Source organism: Trichechus manatus, unplaced genomic scaffold (genome assembly GCF_000243295.1).
Source record: "Trichechus manatus latirostris isolate Lorelei unplaced genomic scaffold, TriManLat1.0 scaffold00040, whole genome shotgun sequence".
Taxonomy (NCBI): domain Eukaryota; kingdom Metazoa; phylum Chordata; class Mammalia; order Sirenia; family Trichechidae; genus Trichechus; species Trichechus manatus.
The window spans coordinates 11,430,512-11,450,393 of NW_004443976.1; the positions used below are offsets into that span (position 1 = coordinate 11,430,512).

Sequence of the window (19,882 nt, forward strand, 5' to 3'; positions counted from 1 at the left end):
CTTAGTTTTCTGTCTCCCTCACTAAGTTTCAGGAGAACCGGGACGCACTGTAGCTCCAATGCCTAATAATACTTGGCACACGGGAGTGAATAAATACACAGGCAGAAACCTGTACACACAGACACAGAAATGCCCAGATTGTTTTAGTTTCCTTTTGGGGGTCACCGCCAAGGCTTACAGTTGGGGACAATCCAGAGACCCAGACACTGGTTCAGATGAAACAGGCTGAAAGAGACAGGAGACAGAGACTCAGACCCAGGGCGAGTTCCAGAGGGAGAGACGGAAATAGACCAAGACCGAGACCCAGACTCAGCGAACCAGAGGCCCGGGCCCAGAAGCCCGGGCGCAGCCGGAGAAGGCGCCAGGAGAAGGGGCGCGGAGGGAGGCGGAGCGCCGGGAGGGAGCGGAAGGCCCGCGCCGCGCGCCGGGGGGACCCGGGGGCTGCACTGCCCCGGCTCACATGTGGCCGCCACAGCTGGCCCGTGCTCCCGGCCGCCCGCGGGCCAGACGCGTGCGGGATCAAAGCGGCCGGGAAGGGGCGGCGCGGGGAGGTGTCAGGGTCCTGGAGGTGTGAGCGAGCTTCCCAGGGGACAGCCGGAGCGTGGGAGCGCAGAGAGTCCCGGAGTCCGCCAGAGACCTGGAGAGACGACGAGAGACTCAGGGAACCGGAGACAGAGCCTCAAAGATCCGGAGAGGCCCGGAGACAGAGATGCGGGGAGACAGCTAAAGACCGGGAGACACTCAAGAGATCGAGACTCGAAAAGACCCGGAGCCCGAGTTGCGAAGAGACCTGGAAACGACGTGAGAGATCCAGAGAGGCACGAAGAGACTGCAAGACAGAGACGCCAGGAGACATTCAGAGACAGGGATAAGCGGCGAGACAAAAAGGTGGAGACCAAGGGACCCGGAAAAAGAAAGCGCAAGTCAGAGATAACCGACGATAAGAGGGAGGAAGAGAAATGTAAAGAAAAGCTAGGGACCTAAGACCTCTCCCCTCCCCCGCGCAGGGCCCTGAGGCCCCCCGGGGCAGGGACCGGCGTGCTGTGTCCTTTCTCAGGGTCACGCCTGTAGAGGTGCGGGGCCGGGGGCAGAGGGAGGGGTGTTGAAGAAACAGGACCCCCAGGCTGGGTGGAAGGGAGTGTGAGGACGTACGGAATCAGGGAATAGATTGCAAGCCTCAAACTCTGCGATGGAATCAAAGTTAAAAGCAAATATTAATATTTGGTAGAAATGTTAAACAAAGACGCTCTTGAGGAACGTCATTACGTTTATTATCGCGCGTTTAGGGGGGAAAAAGGAAAAACAAACAAACGAAACCTCCTACTGCATTGGCCGGGAATCGAACCTGGGTTTCCCGCATGGCGGGCGAAAAGTTTTACCAGTGAACCAGCAATACAAACGACAGCGGCTTTCTCGGTGGCTTTACCCAAGCTTGTGAGAAGGTGCGGCGGCCGTGGCCACGCGAGCGGTGTCCGCTGGCTGCTCAGACAAGCAGTGGCCTACTGGTTGATGTGGGTGGAGCGCCAGGCCATCCTTCCTCCCTCCCGGATACGGCCTCTGGGCCATAAAGCTGCCCCATATGGCCAGGGGCGGCCCCACACCCGGGTGCGAACAGCCTGGGGCCCCGAGCCTCGCGTGGAGGTGAGAAAAACTCAGTCCGAGCTCAGGTTCCCAAGCAGGGGGGCGGCAGGGGCTGCTGGGGCCACACATCTGCGCTCCCATTTGGCCGAGGTGGGGGGAGGTGGGGAATGTTGGGAGTCTTGATCCCAAATGGGAGACCCCCTCCCCAAGATCTGTGCCCCTCTAGCCTCCGGCTTTGGCAAGGCAGGCTCCATGAAAGAACTAAGGTGTTGAGGGGCGCTGGGAGGGCTGGAGGAAGCCCCACTCTACTCTGGCTCAGCAGCTAACTTCTGTCTCCCTCTGTAACGCTGTCTCTCCATGTTTTTGTCCCTGGCACTCTTGCTGCCCCATTAAAGCGCTCTAATTTATCCTACCTGGCAGTCTCTGAGTATTCACACCTCATTCTGCAGAAGGGTCATACTCTTGGTCTGAGGTGAGTGCTGGCTGCTTTCTTGTATCCCTTTCTTGTTCCTTTAGGAAAACTACCTGTTCCCTGCTCCCTTGTGGCCATGAGGGGCTCCCAGAAGCAAGAAAGGCATACACTTTTTTGTGACGTGTCCCGAAAGCCATACTCCTGACTCTAGAATTATTTCTGAGCCAAATATTTCTAAATGGAAAGATCTCTCCATCTCCTGCTCAGGCTTCAAGGCCTGGCTTCCTTTTCCTTGAAGCTTCTTCCCTCCCCTGGGACAAGGTCCAGCCACCCCTCAGGAAAACCATTTTTCTGGAGCGCCTGCTTCACTCTGCCTCTGTAATAGCTACTTGATGACACGTGGTCTTTTTCACTAGCTCATTCTGGGACAAGCATGGCCTCTCACGCGTATCTCAACACGAACTGTCCAAGTCTAGACCAGGGCCCTGCGGCTACAATGAACTTGCAGATATTGGGGGAATTGAGTATAACTGACTTAGATAGAACAGAGCGCCTCCTCCACCTCCAGGCAGCGCCCCAGTTGAGTCAGGCGGACCCACCCAGCGCTCGAGTTGCTCCCCGGTCCGAGTAGGAAGCAGAATTGGGGGAAGATGTAGGGGTGCTAATTTTGTTTCAGGGTTAGTGGGAGTACAGCTACCCCCTCAAGAAACCTGCGATTCTGGGGTGACTCAGACTCTGGACTCTGCACTTCACCCCGAAGTTGAGTTTTTTTTTGTCCCCCAAATCACTCGAAATTCCTTTCTCTCCCCCTAATAGCCTCTTCCCTTCAGCTGGGTCCCACCTTATTATACAATCTTACGGTGCTTAAACCAGCCAGTGCCCCATTCGCTCCGCGTTTCCTACACTCCCAGGCCCAGCCTGGGGCCAGTTCCGCTCTTTCCCCTCCCCTTTCACTCCTCCCCCTTCTGGGAGATTCCCAGGGCTGCCCCGCCGGGCGCGGTGCGGGTGCCGAAGGGGGCGGGGCCGGGGTCCTCACTCTCGACCCCGGCGCCCGCGGGATATAAGGCTCAGGGCCAGCTGGGACCCGGTCCCACACCAGGGTCCGGAGGAGCGATGGTCACACGGGATCGAGCCGATAATAGGGACGGCCCCAAGGTGAGAGGCGGGAGGGAGGGAGCAGAGGTCCCTGGGCCGGTTTGGAAACCCTTGCCCTGAGACGTTGGATCTGGGAAGAGGCTGGGGACGCGAGGCCGGAGGAGGAGAGGTGCCAGGGGGATCCGAGGAGCCAGGAGCTGGGGAGGAAGCTGTGAAATATGAAGAAGGGGAGAGGTCAGAGCAGGACCTACGTGGGCAGTAAAGCAGGGGTCTGGGGACTTGGGTAATGGGGGTCGGCACCCCGCGGCCTGGAGGGAGCAGGAGGGGGCCGGAGTTGAAGTAAAATAAGCTAGAAGAGGATGGAGCCAAGCGATGAGGGTGGGAACAACAAGCGGAGAGAATAGGTGCTCACTCCACAAGGGCTATGAATCAGAATCGACTCGACAGCAACGGGTTTGGTTTTCCACACCGGCAGTGAGCCAGAGCTGGCCCAAGGCGGTCTGTAGGGAAGGCCCGAGGACATTGCTCCCAGAGGTCCGAAACCAGGTGGAAGATTTTAGGAGAACCAGTGGTGAAGGGTGACCGCATAGACGGGTTAGCGGGAAAAGAGGAGGCGCGGCTGCGCTGGGTATCTCCCTTTCTATACTCAGGGCCGCCAGCTCTGGGTCCGGCACCGAGTGGCGCACGTGCCTGGGTGCAAAGCAGGTCCCCAGAGTTCTCCACTGAGGCTGAGACTGCACAAGACGGAGACGTAGAGATAAAAGAGGAGCAGGAGGAGAGACACAGAGGGGAGGAGGGAGGATGAGACGGAGAGAGGAGAATGCAGACGACCCGAGACAGAGGAGGCGAGCTACAGAAACTGACCCTAGGGGCGTTGGGAGGGGGAGCGGAGAGGGAACCGATGGGCTCCGCCCCAAGCTCCCCGGGTCTTGGGGTTGGGGTGGAGGCAGGGCTCTCCCAGCGGCGGGATTCGGATGCCGCGCGGCTGCGCTGAGTCTCGGTCCGGTGGGCCCGCTCTCCTCTTCCCGCCGATCGCAGATGCTAAAGCCGCTTGTGGAGAAGCGGCGCCGGGACCGCATCAACCGCAGCCTGGAAGAGCTGAGGCTGCTGCTGCTGGAGCGGACCCGGGACCAGGTCAGTCCCTCCGCAGGCCCCGAACCCTCAGGCACCAGATCCTCGACTCTCAGGGCTTCTCACGGGGGTGGGGGCAAATGCCGGATTTGGCCCCAAGGCATCCTGACCCGAGTCCCGTCCTCGGAATCCCATCCCAGACTCCCTCTGGCTCTCAGAATGCAAACTGCACTGCCACCCCTCGGGTCTGTAAGTTTCACGCCCGGGTCAGTTTCACCCTTTGGCTCTGTAATTTGCCTTTCCCCTCTCCCCACCCCAGAGCAGTCAGCTTCAGTTCGGCAGGGCTGGCCAAGTTCACTCCCTGGGCTCTCTGTTTCAAATCCCCGTCTCCGGACTGTGGGTTTACTGCATCCCCTCGGGTCAGACAGTTACATCTCAGGGTGGGCCAGGGCCATTCGTGATCATCTCCACTCCGCCTTCGGTGGCGCCTCGCTCTGTGGGCCGCGCGCAAATGCGATCGAGGGCACCCCGAGCTCCTGCATCCGCCCCTCCCTTCTTCCCCCTGCCACTTCCCCTCTCTCCCCACCCCTCTCTGTCTCTGCGCCCTCCCCTCCGGTCTGTAGAACCTCCGGAACCCGAAGCTGGAGAAGGCGGAGATACTGGAGTTCGCCGTGGGCTACTTGAGGGAGCGCAGCCGGGTGGAGCCCCCGGGTACAGCGCGGGGGTGGGACAGCGGCGGGGGGCGGGGGGCTCACGGACGCCGGGACCAGGGACTTGGAGGCGGGCCCCGCGGGGGACGGTGGGCTTGGGGAGCGGCAGGCTCTGCTCCGAGGCAGGTTAATAACACCCGCGCGTGTCTGTCTCTGTGTCTCCCTCATCTCCCTCTATCCGTCCACCTGCCTGCCGGTCTCTGTGCGCCTGTCCGGCATTGGTATCTCTGCGCCCCGCCCCTTCCCTCCCCCCTGCTGGGCCCCCGCCTTGCCCGCCCTTCCTTCGGCTGGCCGCCCTCGCCGTCGCGGCTCCAGGGTTCTCCCGGTCCCCAGCCCAGGACGCCGAGGCGCTCGCCAGCTGCTACTTGTCCGGCTTCCGCGAGTGCCTGCTCCGCCTGGCGGCCTTCGCGCAAGACGCCAGCCCGGCCGCCCGCGCCCAGCTCTTCTCCGCGCTGCACGGCTACCTGCGCCCTAAGCTGCCCCGGCCGGAGCCAGTCGATCCCAGGCCCCCGGCACCACGCCCACCGCTGGACCCCGCCGCCCCGTCGCCTGGCCCCGCGCTGCACCAGCGCCCGCCAGTGCACCAGGGCTCCCCTAGTCCGCGCTGCGCCTGGTCCCCGTCCCCCTGCTCCCCCCGCGCCGGGGATCCCGGCGCGCCGGCACCCCTTACCGGACTGCTGCCGCCTCCACCGCCGCCTCATAGACAAGACGGGGCGCCCAAGGCCCCGCCGCTCCCGCCGCTCCCGCCGCCCGCTTTCTGGAGACCTTGGCCCTGAGCTTTGGGGGAGTAGGGGCGGGGGCTGGGGTAGGGTAGAGACTCCAGCCCGAGGGCAGCAGAGGGACCTGGGCGTCCGGGCGAGGAGGTATTGGGGAGGGCAGCGGGGCACGCGGGCACAGCGTGCGGGTGAGATTGTGGTCTATATTAGAGTATCTATATAAATATATATTTCCCTGGTTCCTGTCCCTTTTCCCTGCCCCTCTCCGCTGTCTAGGATTGTACCCTCTCTGACCCCGGCCCAGTCCCAGCCCCTTCCCTAGTCCCTAGTGCATGGAATAAAGTGGTTATTAAATCCCGGTGTGTCCCCGAGCCAGGGGCCTGCCTTTATCTCGGCGTCCACGCCCACTTTCTCTCCCTCTCTGTCCCCCATCCCCAGTCTCGCGCTTCTTGGCCCATGCCCCGGGCAGACAGGTAAGTAAAGAAGAGAGCAGAGCGGAGACTGAGGTTGCAACCGAAACCAGGTGGAAAAACGCTGAGATAGGGTAGGGGAAGGAGAGATAGGAGCTTTTAAGAGAAAACCAGATAAAGAGGAAAGGAAAAGGAATAAAACCGACTCTGGTGGGATTCGAACCCACAACCTTTGAATCGCTTAAATTGTTATTTCTAGAAGTCCAATGCGCTATCCATTGCGCCACAGAGCCACCTGACTACTAATGTCGCCTTGTACCTTACGGGAAATAGAATAGGAAAAGGGCAGGGTGGGGGGGTGGGGGGGGTGAGTGTGAGGTAATTGGGCGGGGCGTACGAGGAGCTCGTGGTCTGGACCTGGTAGGGGAAGGCGTGATGTAGACGCAGGGGCCAGCCCAGAAGAGGTAGCAGGCGCAAAGCACGTGAGCCAGGTGTGAGTGCTGACGCGCATGGGTGAAAGAGACAGGGAAAGAGAGCAACTGAGTGTGAATGAGCTAGTGCGGAGCTCCAGTTGCCCGACTGGGGTGTGGTCCCAACCCAGGCACACCTCATTCCCAGATGTGGCCTCGCCCGTCAAAATAAACTTTTTTTGTACATTTTTGCGTCTCTGTTTCTTCTGGTTTATATGCTCTGCAGTCCGCTGCTTCGAGGTCAGGAATCTTGACGGTTGCCCATTTCAAGTTTGAAAAGTGTGGAAGAGGAAATTAGTTAACCTTAGGTGATGATTTTCACACTACCTCTCCCCTCTAGTCTCTTAGGTGGACAACGGGAAGCTTGACTCTTCGCACAGGTAGCGTGGCCGAGCGGTCTAAGGCGCTGGATTTAGGCTCCAGTCTCTTCGGAGGCGTGGGTTCGAATCCCACCGCTGCCAGACGAGAGTTTTTCTCGAGTGTATCTCCGTTCGTAATAAAATTTCCTCTGGAAAGCTCTTATTTTATGGGGAACCCCACTGGTAGCGATCTCACTACCGTCTACCCTCTCGGGTCTACCAGTTAGACCGTTAAGTGTGCATCCCTGCTCCAAGCTGCCATGGTTATTTCCACTTCTTCATAACTGTACCCCACGTAAATATGTTCTCTTGTCCTGACGGTGTACTAGGGGCTCCAATTACCCAGTTTGAAAAACTCAAATACTCTCCCAGTTCTTTTTTTCGGATCCTTTCAGGTCAAAAGAGTATTTTAGTATGGGGCAAACAAATATAGTGCGTTCGCAGTCAAAAAAAAGTAAGGTTCCACCGAGATTTGAACTCGGATCGCTGGATTCAGAGTCCAGAGTGCTAACCATTACACCATGGAACCAACCTTCCTGTAGTTTCTGCAGTGATTACATACATTATGCGACTTTCTATTCTGCGTGTATCCTCATTCTACGATTCACAGAAGAAAAAATGCTCTATCCAATACGGTGGCTATGAGTACCTGAAAAATGAGTTGAGATGTACTGTTAAGTGTAAAATGCACACTACATTTAAAAGACTTAGTATGAAAAAAGTACTATAACATTTCTATTGATTTTAAAAACATCGATAACGTAGAATAACAGCATTCTGGAAATATTCGATTTAATAAAATATATTATTAAAATTAATTTTGCTTTTTTTTCTTCTTCACTCTTTTTAATGTGGCTACAAGAAAATTTAAAATTGCATTTACGGCTGGTAAATACACTGCTCTAAAACTTTCCCTCCGCTGTTAATTCGTTCCACCTTCTCAAACCTAAAACCCTGCCATACTTAATACCACTTAGTTTTAAAGTCAAGTAATAATACTTTTGTTTTTCTTTTCCATTGTTTTATTAGAAAGACTACGATATGTTAATTGTATCCAAAAACAAATAGTTGTTTTTCGGCAGGAAAACTGCAGTCGCCCGAACAGGGACTTGAACCCTGGACCCTCAGATTAAAAGTCTGATGCTCTACCGACTGAGCTATCCGGGCTCCTGAACCGAGATTACTCTGTTTTCTATAAGGGTTTTGTCTGTAGGAACGTCCCAGCTCGCAGTACCAAGATGCAATCGTATGCGTCTGTGCAAAGGACTCCCACCAGACCAGGAGACAGCCAGGAGAGCCCGATTGCTGTAGATTCCGCTTTTTCGGCCTCTCTCCCTTAAATACCTCCGCGGATACTTGGTCGCTGCTGCTGGAACTTAGCGGAGGCTAGGACGCTGCGGTACCGGGACTAGCCGCGCGGCGCCGCTGCCGGCTGCCGCCTTCACTCGCAGTTTCTCCCCAGCCCCGGTAACCCAGATCCTGGGCATCCCGGGCACTCTCGCCCACGGCGCCGCAGGCTGAGGGCGGACCTGGAGCGGGAAGAATGTTCAACAGGGGCCTCCAGATGCTGCGCGCCCGGACCTCTCTTGGGTCTCTCCCCGTCAGCCGTACACCGGGGAAAAACTGTGGTCGGACTTGCCAAAGGCTGGAGACCTCGAGGGCCGGGCGTGGGGCTGGGCTGGAAGTGGGAGAGTGTTGGAAGGTGGTGGCAGGAGAGCTGTTCCCGATCCCCTGCCTGTGCGGCGATGTTTGTGCAGCTCACCTGTGTCTGGTCGTAGTCACCTGTGATTTATGGCCGAGTGCGGCTTACCTGTATAGTGAGTCACATGGGTGATTCACAGTAGGAATGCTCTGTGCTCAGTTCTGGCTGGGAAGGAGGAGGAAAGGCTAGGGGGAAGTTGGGGAGTGGGCAGGCAGGGGTCCCAGGGCTTCAGTCGGCCCTGACCAGGCGGAGGCCGTGTCGCAGGCGTCACCTGCCTCCATCTTGGCATCTAGTCTCTCCCTCCCCAGTGGGACTCGAGCTTCTGATATCCATCTGGGTGGGCCCTGTCCTGCCAGGCAGAGGGACCGGCTGTGCCAGAAGCACGCAAACAAATATCAGGGCGCAAGACTGTGGGTGGGGATAAGGAGCCGAGCCGCCAGCAGGGAGCGAGGGCAGAGGCCGGGAGCCTCCCAAGAGCATCTCAGAGACAGCTGGGCCTTTCCTCAGGCCCACCCTGCTCCCAGCCCTTGGCCCAGCAGCCCAGCAGCCTGGCCCTGCCCGGCCCACCCTCACCTCCTCCAGGCCCAACCTCACCTCCTCTAGGTCGGCTGCTGCTTTGGTCAGCGCCGCTGGGTGCCTTCCTTCCTCCCTCCCATCATGGCCGTGTACCGCGTGTATGTGACCACTGGGCCCTACCTGATGGCTGGCACCCTGGACAACATCTCCATCACACTGGTGGGCACATGTGGAGAGAGCCCCAAGCAGCTGCTGGATCATATGGGCAGAGACTTTGCCCCTGGAACGGTGAGTACAGAGCGGCGTGGGGAAGCGACCCATGAGGGGCAGTGGGGCAGGGAACTAGGAAGGTGGAGGAAGATCATTCCCTTCTGGATACACCAAACCCCGCAAAACTCAGGATGCCAGCCCTGACTTCCTCAGCATCTGGATTCTGGTCCCTGCCTTTCCTGAGGATCATAAAGCTACCCAGACAGGGCTGTGAAGGGAATGGAGCACTGGGCAAGGAGTTAGGAGACCTGGCTGGCTTCCCAGCTCTTCTCACAACTGGAGGTGGGCTTTGGGCAACTTGCTTCCCCTCTCTGGCTTCCCCTCTCTGGGCCTGGGTTTCCTTTTCTCTGAAGGGGATTGTTCCTGCCTCTGCTAGCCCCCAAAGTTATTAGTTGGTGGCCTACACGAGGGTGCCCGGTGGCCAAGGAACTAGTGAAATTCAGTGCCTGCTCTGCTTCTGCCTGGCTGAAGGGATGCCCTTTCCTAATTCATACAAAAGCACTGTATGGGTTAGCAGCAGCTCAGGCTTGTTCACTTGAATAGGTGTGGGCACACCTTGCAAGATGCGAGGATGGCCCGGCGGTTCCCTGCCTCTTTTGATCTTGCTTCCTTGGTCCCCTCAGGTGCAGAAGTACAAGGTGCGCTGCTCAGAGGAGCTGGGTGAGCTCCTGCTGTTGCGTCTACACAAGGAACGCTATGCTTTCTTCCCCAAAGACTCCTGGTACTGCAGCCGCATCTGTGTCACTGCCCCCGACAGCACCGTTTCCCACTTCCCCTGCTATCAGTGGATCGAGGGCTACTGCACCACAGAGCTTCGACCAGGAACAGGTGGGCCAGAGGCAGGGGCTGGGCGGGCTGTGTTCTGGAAGGCATCTGCTGGAATTAGGGGTGGAGTCTCACAGAGCCCAGAGTGTAGGGAATAGTGTCGGGTTACGGCAGCTGGAACTCTGGGCTCCCAAGTAGATGCATTCTGAAAAAAAATGAACCTCTAAATTCCTGAAACGCAGGGGATTTCTGGGCAGAATTACCCCTCTGAAAACAAACACACACAGACAAACAGAGACAAAGACTCATACAGACTCCCACACTCCCGTGGGAACACGCTCATAAACACACAAACACATAAGCATACTCACACAGAAACATATGAAACACACACACACACACACACACACACACACACACACACACACACACACACAACAGCTTGCTTTCCACTCTCTCCGTTTGTATTTCCCCAGAGTTAAGTCCTCTGGAGCCCGGAGGAGTAGCCCTGAATGTTTAGAGAATTTAGCTGGAGAGGCCCTGTCCCCCATGGTTAGCTTTTCCAGTGTGGGTGAAGTCCTTGCCCAGTGCTGCCAGGGTCCCTTGGTGAATTTGTGGGGCCTTTTAAGGATGCTGCGCGTAAGGTGTTAGGTCCCCTTCAGTCTCTGGGTCCTCCTATTTCGGGAGCTCTTTTATCCTGAGCGGCAAGACTAGGGCTGATCTGAGTGTTGAGATGAGTCTTCGGGATGAGTGATGAATGTTCTGGGTCACAGTGAGGCAAGTCAACATTAACCTTCAGTGGATAGTGAGTTCTTCCCAGACATCACTGTGAAGCCCCATCCATCATCACATCACATCCATTCATCCCTTCACAAAATGTATTGGTTCATCAGTCATTTATCAAGGGCATATTATGTGCTGGCTGTCAGGCACCATGCTAGATGCTGGGAACACAAAAATGAATACAACGTAACTTCTGCCTTCACTAGGTTTATAGTCTGGAAGGGAGACAAACACGCAAACAATTAGGAAGATCACTATAATTTTGGGGTGAGGTTGTCCAGAATTCCTTCCACCAATGAATGCACAAAAAACCAGTGGGGCGTCTATGTTGCCTGTGGGATTGGGTTCAAGGGTCAGGGGGTTCAGGAAGGTGTTATTTGAAAAGAGTAATTTTTATTCTCCACAGCAAAAACTATTTGTCAGGACACCCTTCCCCTCCTTTTGGATCACAGGAAACGCGAACTCCAGGCCCGACAGGAATGCTACCGGTGAGGGTGACCCTTCTTCATTCTGACCTCAGCATTGATCAGATTGTTACCAACTTTAACTCTGACCTCAGTTCCAATCTTGGGAGCCCAACTCCAATTGGTACCTTATCTAAACCCAGCCTCAATCTGATATTGATCCTTGGTACAGACCCAGAACACCAGTATCTACAGTTGTCCCAATATCATCAATGAATCCATACTCAACCCTAAATTGGCCTTGGTGTAACCCAGACCCCAATATCAGAAATGACCCTAGTATTAACCATGGCCAAAGCTAATCTCAGCCCACCCACCCTCAGCCTCACCTCCAAATTGGCCTTGATCTTCAACTCAACAGAAACTCAACACATTAAGGTCATCCTCAAATACTACCCTGATCTGAAGCCTTAGTGCCTTTATGGAGAAAATTGCAAGTTCTTGTTACCTTCCCAGAAAGTGGGTGGTTTCTGGGAGTTTTAATTGGAAATCATGTTTTTAAAAGCTAAGGCTCCTGTTTATCCTAAGCTTGACCTGCTATCTCTGACCTCTTTCCTGGTAGCTGGAAAATCTATTCCCCTGGCTTCCCCCGCATGGTGGACGTCAGCAACTTTGAGGAGATGGAGTCAGACAAGAAATATGCATTGACCAGGATGACACCTTGTGCACAGCAGGGTGAGAGGTGAGGACCAAGGCTTGGAAGGAGGTGGTAGGGAGGGAAGCGGAAGGCTTGTTGGGCGGATAGAGGCCAGGGAGCCTGGAAGGAGGAGTCAGGGCCTATAACAAGGACAGTTTAGTTCAAGAGCCAGGAATGGAATGTGCCAGGATGGCCCGAAGGGCCTCACAGAGAGGGCAGGATGAGGAGGTCATCTCAGGTCAGGAGGAGAGAGGGGAGGGGAGGAGCCAGGAGTGAGGGGAGACCTGGAGACTCTGGCAGCAGGACAGAGGGAGGGAATTAAGGGGAGTGGGCTACAGGCCCCTCTAACTGATTTCTGTCCTTCTGCTCACCTGCCCCCCAGCAGTGGGAATCAGTACCTGCCTGGCTTCCCCATGAAAGTTGACATCCCATCTCTGCTGCACATGGAGCCCAATATCCGTTACTCGGCCACCAAGACGACCTCGCTGCTCTTCAATGCCATCCCTGCGTGAGGCCACTGCCCTCTCTCCACTCCTGCACACTGTCGCTTCTGTTCCTGCCCCCTTAGCTGCACATCTCACATCTCTGTCCCTTGGCCTCCCCTCTATCTGCCCCTCCACCTCCCCTCTCTCTTCTCAGTCTCCCTCATTCTCTATCTCCCCATCACCTCCTCTCTGCTGCTTAGTTGCCCCTTCTCTTCCCATTCCTCAAATTGATCAAATCAGTGACTATGAATTAAGCACCTACTCTGTGTAGCGCACGGTCCCAGGCATTATTGGTGGCCTGTGTTGAGTAGGACAGAGAGGCAGTGTGCCTAGCCGATTAAGCTTTAAGAATGTAAGTCAGACCACCTCAGGTTCAAATTCCAGAACCAATACTTTCTAGCTGTGTGACCTTGATTTTCACTTAGCCTCTGAACAGCTTCCTCATCTGTGAAATGACCATAATATTAATAACTACCTCATAGGTTTGCGGGAGAAGTAAATGAGATCATGCCCAGCACAAAATAATCTCTCAATATACGTTGGTTATTAGTAGTATTAGCGTTTTGTCTTCACCTGTGAGGAATTCACAGTATCATAAGGCGACAGGGCGTGCAGTTAATTAGCAATCAGGGAGGTCATTAGCAACTCAAGTCAACAAGCCAGGCTCTAAATGTTTAAGTGGCTGGAGGGAGGAGTACAGTTAACACCCTTGTTGCCTAGAGGGGGGCTAGGTCAGCTGGGGCTAGGAGGTGGCTCCTGGGGAGAGAGGTGGAACTGAGGCAGGCTTTGGGATGGAGAGAGGAGAGGAGAACAGACAAGGGGTGAGTAGGTGGGCCCTGGGCAAACCCAGGTTGGGGACAGTGAGCCAACCTGGGAGGCTCAGCTGACCACGTGGAGGCCCAGAAGAGGCCAGGACAAGGAGCTGAACCCTCATCTCCTGGGCTTCTGTGCCCACAGTGATTCTTCTGGAGGACTAGTGGGGAGGGATTGGGGGGTGTGGGGAACTAGGGAGTGTCTGGAGTGGTTTGGAGTGTGCAGATTCCCAAAGGTGGCAGGTGGCTCAGGATTCAGGACAAGAACTCACTGAGAGACCCTGACAGGGCTGAGGAATCAAAGGAGCATCTCAGAAGGTAGAGTCATCTGAGCTGGTGACTGGATGGATATGTAGGTCTAGGCAGAGGAGGTCTCAGGAGACTACCTGGCTGGCTGGCATGGAACTCAGAGAAGGGTTACCACAGACAGAGCAGCTGAAGGAGGAAGCTGGTGTCTGGCACAGCTGAGGCGCTTACGGAAGTGAAGGAGTGGTAACCGAGTCTGAGCATGGGGTGACTGCAGGATGTTTTGAAGCACATTCACAGCAGGCCCTGGAAGAAGACCTTTTCTTTCTCTCTGTTCTTCTCAGCCTCTGCTTTCATGATTGAGCTCCCTCCCAGTTTTTCCCCTTTCTTGGGTCTTCATTGGGCAGGCACACAGCAAATGTCTGCAGAATGGTAACTAAGTGGCTTAGTGAGCACAGGTGAGGTTGGCACTGTTGTCCCTGGGCTTGTCAGATTTTTAATCCTCCCTTGCCACCCTTCCCCAGGTGCCCACATTCTTCCTGGCACATCAGCATCTTTACACAGCCTACCTCACAGGCCAGTGGGGCCTGCCACAAAGCCTGCCTATTCCATGCTCTGTTCCCTTTCGTTTGGTGTGGCTCACATTTAATGAGTGATTACTATGAGCTGGGTTTGTTGGGGCATACAGAGGTGTGTCCTTGCCATAAGGAGCTCATAGTATAAGGGAGTTGATGTACGTCTACTGGGTTTATAATGGAATGCAGAGAACGATGAGTGTTTTGTGAAAGATAAACACAAGATGTGTGCTTAAGGGAAATCAAGAGAGGCTTCACGAAGGAATTTGCATCAAAGATGAGCCGAGAAAAATAGATTTTTGTTGTGGTTGTTACTTGTCCTTGAGTTGGCTCCGATTCGTGGCGTCCTTACGCATAACAGAACGAAACGTTGCTCAGTCCTGTGGCATCTTCATGATTGTTGGGGTGTTCAAGTCCATTGTTGTGGCTGCTGTGTAATTTGAGTGCCTTCCAACACAGGGGGCTCATCTTCCAGCACTATATGAGACAGTATTCTATTGTGATCCATAGGGTTTTCATTGGCTAAGTAGTAGATCACCAGGCCTTTCTTCCTAGTCTGTCTTAGTCTGGAAGCTTTGCTGAAATCTGTCCACCATGGGTGAACCTGCTGGTATTTGAAATACCAGTAGCACAGCTTCCAGCATCACAGCAACACGCAAGCCACCACAGTATGACACCTGAAGGTTTTTTTAAAAGGTAGAAATGTAGGAGATGACATTCTAGGGGTGGCACAGCTTGAACAAAGCCCAGGAAGTGGGGAAAGCAGACTTAATTTCAAGCACTTTTTTCCCCATTATAAAATAATAATGCTTGTTGTAAAAAATTCAGCAGGACAGATACCAACAAAGTGAAAAGCGTACATCGTCAGATTGCCAGCCCCATTGTTATCAGCCTATGTATAAAGCACTTGTCTGGTTATGTTTTGAGAACAGGGTTGGGCTTGTGTAGTACACAGAGTGGGAAAACTAGCTGGAAAGATTGATGGAAACCAGCTGGTGGGAGCTTCCTGGCCAGCCAGGCTCAGCAGTCAGTAGGTGGAAGGGGAACCAGTGAAGGTTTATGATAAGATGGAGTCTTGGGGAAAGCGGACCAAAAAACCAGTGAGAATGACTTGACTGCACCATGTGGCTATGCACACCACTTTTGCCCACACTGGAGGTATTACCCCTCCCGGGGATCGTCGCATTTGAACTGGGGTTCACTGAGACTACAAAACCTCACGTGAGCACTAGACTTTTCTCTCATGTGGATTGTTAGGCACCTCTATCTGGGTATTAACTCTGTCAAGTTCCCCCAAACCCCCAGGCTTGGAGCACAGAGGCTCTGGTACATCCCAGCCCCTGGACTCCCACCCTCAGCTTCCCCTCTCCGCCAGGTCCTTGGGCATGAAACTTCGAGGGCTGCTGGACCGCAGAGGTTCCTGGAAGAAGCTGGATGACATCCGGAATATCTTCTGGTGCCATAAGACCTTCACTTCAGGTGTGCAGAACCAGGCAGGAGATGTCTGTCTCTCGTCTTAGCACATGCTCGGAACCCTTCCCCCCATCCTGGAAAAGGGCCCTCTCCCAGCCCTCCCAAGAAGACTGCTGGATTTGAGTGAGGGGCTCCTGGTTTCACTGGTGGGAATTCTTCCAGCTTTCCCCCAGGAACCCAAGAACCTCCCTTTTCTTCTGGGAGGGAACAAGAATAGGGGAGTGAGGACGGAGAGACACTCTGCTTGCCTTGAGAGGGTCAAGGGTCATTTAGGGAGTCCTGATCCTGATCAGGGGCACTGGCTTCTCTTTCCTTCACCCCACCACCAAGAATTCTGGGTTTTGGGGCCAGACTGGCCTAGATTCAAACCCCTGCTCTGCCACTTAACTACCAGGCGAGTCCCTCCATCTCTCTGACCCTCTGTTTCCAGTGTTAAATTGAAGATATAATTTTATCTACCTCAGGGGATCCTACCATAGGATGAGCAAAGGGCTGAGCAGGAGCAGAATCTAGGGAAGCAGTTTCCAGATGAACCGGCCCCTCCCTTGCTCCCCAGAGTACGTCACAGAGCACTGGTGTGAGGACCAATTCTTCGGGTACCAGTACCTGAATGGCGTCAATCCTGTCATGCTCCATTGCCTCTGTAGTTTGCCCAGCAAGCTGCCCATCACCAGTGACATGGTGGCCCCCTTGCTGGGACCAGACACGTGTCTGCAGACAGAGCTAGAGGTGAGTGACGATGTCAGGAGTGAGACTAACGGGAGGGAGGTGGGCAAGTTGCCATCGTGAACAAAGGGTGCCTGTGGAGGGCAGGGAAGGGCTGGGCTGGGCTGGATCCAGCCTCCAGGCCTCAACCTCTGGGCAGCCACGGCCCTGCACTTTTTAAGTAGAACAGATATAGATGAGGGCTATGTGGGGCTCGGGATGGCGTGGGGCCTGCAGTGGGGCCTGGTGAAGCGGTGTCCATGAACAGGGCAGCTGCAGGGAGCTTGGAGGAGGATGCCTCGCCCCTGTTCTGGGACATCCACGATCCTGGGTGCTGAGGCCCCAGGAAGGCTGCTTTAGGACAGGCCAGGAGCAGTGTCACCAGGTACAGCAGGAACAATCCAGTAGGCCTGGGAGCTCTGAGGGCTTTGGGGAGCTGATCACCCGGTCTCTGGGACTCTTGAGCCCTCAGGCATCCTCCATAAGGCTGGAGATGTGGTTGGTTAATTCTTGAGTGTTATGTTTGCTATTGTTGGATACAGATCTCAAACAGGGATTCCATCTGAGTTAGGGAGTGGGAAGGACCAGGCTGGGAGGTAGGGGACGCTGACTCGTCTAAGCCAGGAGGCCAGGTGAGAGGTTTCACAATTAGGGAGCCAATGGACCTCATTCCAGACGTTCCGAGAAGGGTGGAGTACCCAACACTGGCCATTACTGAGGGCCGAGCTGGGGTGGGGAGAGGGCCGAGAACGGAGAAGTAAGGGGAGCAGGGTGGGGAGGCACTCCAAGCCTCTCTGCGCCCTCTCCAGAGGGGGAACATCTTCCTTGCGGACTACTGGATCCTGGCCGAAGCCCCTGTCCACTGCCTAAACGGCCGCCAGCAGTATGTGGCCGCACCGCTCTGCCTGTTGTGGCTCAACCCCCAGGGGGCGCTGATGCCCTTGGCCATCCAGGTGAGCCTGCGGGCGGGGCTTGGGGACGGGGCCTCAGGGGCATACTAGAGATCTTGAGCCCCACCCCCTTATTACTCTTGCAACACAGCTCAGCCAGACCCCCGGGCCGGAGAGCCCCATCTTCCTGCCCACTGACTGCTATTGGGACTGGCTGCTGGCCAAGACGTGGGTGCGCAACGCTGAGTTCCTAGTGCATGAGAACAACACGCACTTTTTGTGCACGCATTTGCTGTGCGAGGCCTTTGCGATGGCCACGCTGCGTCAGCTGCCCCTCTGCCATCCTATCTACAAGGTCTGTGCGACCCCAAGGCGGGGCAGAAAGGGTAGGCCCACAGGAGAGGGGCGTCATAGCGGCCTTTCCCCCAGACCTTCAGTTTATGCGATCTTGCCCCGTTCGCAGCTGCTGCTCCCCCACACTCGCTACACGTTGCAAGTGAACACCATCGCACGGGCCACACTGCTCAACCCCGAGGGCCTCGTGGACAAGGTGCGGCCTCCTCACTCCCTCACCCCACCCTTCCCCTCCGAGGCTGCGTCCCAAGGCCCGTCCCCGGAAGCTTTGCCCCACCTACAAGTTTTGCCCCGCCTCCATCTGTCAATCTCGTCCCTCAGACGCCGCTATCTCCAACGCTACAGGGCCCACCTCCAGGTTGCTTGTACCACCTACAAGCCCTGCTCCGTCTCCACAATCCCTGCCACCCGCCTACCCTCCGTCCCCCAAAGCCCCGCCCCTCTCAGCAGTCTCCTGCTTCCCCCGCCCATAAATTCTGCCTGCCTGCCAATCCCATCCACAGATCCCCTTAGGCCCTGGTTCCACCGGCTTCTGGAGGTGGTCAGGGCAGCCCCAGCCCCAGCACAGCCCCCGGCTGACCTCAGCTCACTGTAACCTCTCTGGCACGTAGTTCCTTCTTTCAGTTATCAAATACCTAAGGATAGGGAAGGACAGAGAGAGGCTACAGAGGTCCAGGACAAACCAGGCCAGTTGGGCGCGTCCTGCGCAGCACGCCTCAGGCACCTATTCGGGGGTTTGATCTGGGGTGGTAGACTGCAACCGATTTCTCCCGGGTCCCTAGCCCCATCTCTTCCCCAGGCACTAGGGCTGGGGGTGAGCCAGCTCCGGAGCCAAGCTGTACTGTGTCCTCAGGTAACGTCCATCGGGAGGCAAGGCCTCCTCTACCTCATGAGCACCGGCCTGGCCCACTTCACCTACACCAATTTCTGCCTTCCGGACAGCCTGCAGGCCCGCGGTGTCCTGGCCATCCCCAACTACCACTACCGAGACGACGGCCTCAAGATCTGGGCGGCCATCCAGAGGTGCAGGCCTGGGACCCTGCAGCCCCTCTGGCCCCACCAGGGCCTCCTGGTGTGGGAGCAGTGTGGACCAGTGTGTTCAGTCAGGAGGGGTGCTTGAGGCTGGGGATCCAGGTGTTTTCAGGCCCAAGCAGAGGGCATCCTGGAGGGTGAGAGTTGGAGTTGGGATCCCCTGTGAAGCTGTGGGCTGGAGGGGCTGGGGTGTGTGTAGATACAGTAGAGAAAGGGAAGGATGGGCGTCCAGAGTCAGAGAATCAGGGCTGATGCAACAGCCCCGTGTGGCCTGGGGCATCCTGGCAGGCAGGTCTCCCTTCCTCCTGGGAGCTGAATGGGGAGGGGACACAGCCTGAGTCAGACTCCCATCAGTGCATTCTCCCTTCGGTCCCCTGTGCAGGAAGTAGGCCCCGAGCCCCCATGACTCCGGGGTGAGGTTGGGGCTTAAGGCAGCCTGGGCATTCAGACTGTAGCCAGGTTTGGGGGTCTCCTCATGGACTCAGTGGACTCTGGCTGTCTGCCTCTCCCAGCCTGAGCTGATGCTGGGCCTGGGTGTCCTGGCTGGGCCTGAGCCCCGGGTTGCCATAGTGGCTCCATTATCTCTCCTGCAGCTTTGTCTTGGAAATTGTGGGCTACTATTATCCCAGTGATGCATCTGTGCAGCAGGACTCGGAGCTGCAGGCCTGGGTCGGTGAGATTTTTGCTCAGGCGTTCCTGGGCCGGGAAAGCTCAGGTAAATCCCTCCATCTCCCAAGCCCAGGCTTGATCCAGTGCTGACCCAGCATTTATCACCTCTTATTTACTGACCAGTGGTTAAGTGTTTGGCTGCTAACCAAAAGATTGGCAGTTTGCAAGAAAAGGTTTAAACACAGAAGAAAACATTGTTTTATGGTTATGAGGGTGGGGAGGGAGGGAGAGGGGTATTCACTAACTAGATAGTAGACAAGAATTATTTTAGGTAAAGGGAAGGACAGCACACAGTACAGGGGAAGTCAGCACAACTGGACTAAACCAAAAGCTAAGAAGTTTCCTGAATACAAACAAATACTTTGACGGACAGAGTAGCAGGGGCAGGGGTCTGGGGACCATGGTTTCAGGGGACATCTAGGTCAATTGGTATAATAAAGTTTACTAAGAAAATGTTCTGCATCCCACTTTGGTGAGTGGCATCTGGGGTCTTAAAAGCTAGGGAATGGCCATCTAAGATGCATCAATTGGTCCCAACCCACCTGGAGCAACAGAGAATGAAGAACACCAAAGTCACAAGGAAAACATTAGCCCGAGAGACAGAAAGGGCCACATAAACTAGAGACTCCATCAGCCTGAGACCAGAAGAACTAGATGGTGCCTGGCTACCACCAATGACC

General features: G+C 55.6%; 2 protein-coding genes and 4 non-coding genes across 7 annotated transcripts in view; 3 read left to right on the plus strand and 3 right to left on the minus strand.

Moving 5' to 3' along the window:
• Positions 1-3,106: 3,106 nt before the first annotated feature.
• On the plus strand, positions 3,107-5,645 carry HES7 (hes family bHLH transcription factor 7). 2 transcript variants are annotated; one of them, XM_004376006.1, is made up of 4 exons: positions 3,107-3,148; positions 4,127-4,222; positions 4,783-4,870; positions 5,185-5,645. In XM_004376006.1, the coding sequence occupies exons 1-4, from the start codon at positions 3,107-3,109 to the stop codon at positions 5,643-5,645; spliced, it is 687 nt and encodes a 228-aa protein (XP_004376063.1). The 2 variants fall into 2 exon arrangements, with proteins under 2 accessions (XP_004376063.1, XP_004376062.1); XM_004376005.1 differs by having other exon boundaries at positions 4,783-4,868; positions 5,168-5,645.
• A 552-nt stretch (positions 5,646-6,197) lies between these two features.
• On the minus strand, positions 6,198-6,288 carry TRNAR-UCU (transfer RNA arginine (anticodon UCU)). Its single transcript is given in 2 exon segments — positions 6,198-6,233; positions 6,252-6,288. It is a non-coding gene; the product is annotated as a tRNA-Arg (tRNA).
• Positions 6,289-6,844: 556 nt separating this feature from the next.
• Positions 6,845-6,926, plus strand: TRNAL-UAG (transfer RNA leucine (anticodon UAG)). The gene has a single exon. It is a non-coding gene; the product is annotated as a tRNA-Leu (tRNA).
• A 355-nt stretch (positions 6,927-7,281) lies between these two features.
• TRNAQ-CUG (transfer RNA glutamine (anticodon CUG)) lies at positions 7,282-7,353 on the minus strand. Its single transcript has one exon. It is a non-coding gene; the product is annotated as a tRNA-Gln (tRNA).
• Positions 7,354-7,918: 565 nt separating this feature from the next.
• Positions 7,919-7,991, minus strand: TRNAK-UUU (transfer RNA lysine (anticodon UUU)). Its single transcript has one exon. It is a non-coding gene; the product is annotated as a tRNA-Lys (tRNA).
• An 843-nt stretch (positions 7,992-8,834) lies between these two features.
• Positions 8,835-19,882, plus strand: part of ALOXE3 (arachidonate lipoxygenase 3) — a 21,565-nt gene continuing 10,517 nt past the window's right edge. The window contains exons 1-12 of the mRNA XM_004376007.3: positions 8,835-9,330; positions 9,936-10,140; positions 11,267-11,348; positions 11,887-12,006; positions 12,344-12,469; positions 15,455-15,558; positions 16,109-16,281; positions 17,067-17,210; positions 17,299-17,502; positions 17,611-17,697; positions 18,355-18,524; positions 19,127-19,248. Coding sequence (XP_004376064.1) covers positions 9,184-9,330; positions 9,936-10,140; positions 11,267-11,348; positions 11,887-12,006; positions 12,344-12,469; positions 15,455-15,558; positions 16,109-16,281; positions 17,067-17,210; positions 17,299-17,502; positions 17,611-17,697; positions 18,355-18,524; positions 19,127-19,248 — 1,684 coding nt within the window. The 5' untranslated portion in view covers positions 8,835-9,183. The remainder of the gene's footprint in view (positions 9,331-9,935; positions 10,141-11,266; positions 11,349-11,886; positions 12,007-12,343; positions 12,470-15,454; positions 15,559-16,108; positions 16,282-17,066; positions 17,211-17,298; positions 17,503-17,610; positions 17,698-18,354; positions 18,525-19,126; positions 19,249-19,882) is intronic.

Coding starts and splice junctions, on each gene's coding strand:
- HES7 (XM_004376005.1), top strand. CDS start 3,107: ATGGTCACACGGGATCGAGCCGATAATAGGGACGGCCCCAAG. Junction 4,223..4,782: donor TGGAGCGGACCCGGGACCAG/GTCAGTCCCTCC, acceptor TCCGGTCTGTAG/AACCTCCGGAACCCGAAGCT. Junction 4,869..5,167: donor CGCAGCCGGGTGGAGCCCCC/GGGTACAGCGCG, acceptor GCTGGCCGCCCT/CGCCGTCGCGGCTCCAGGGT.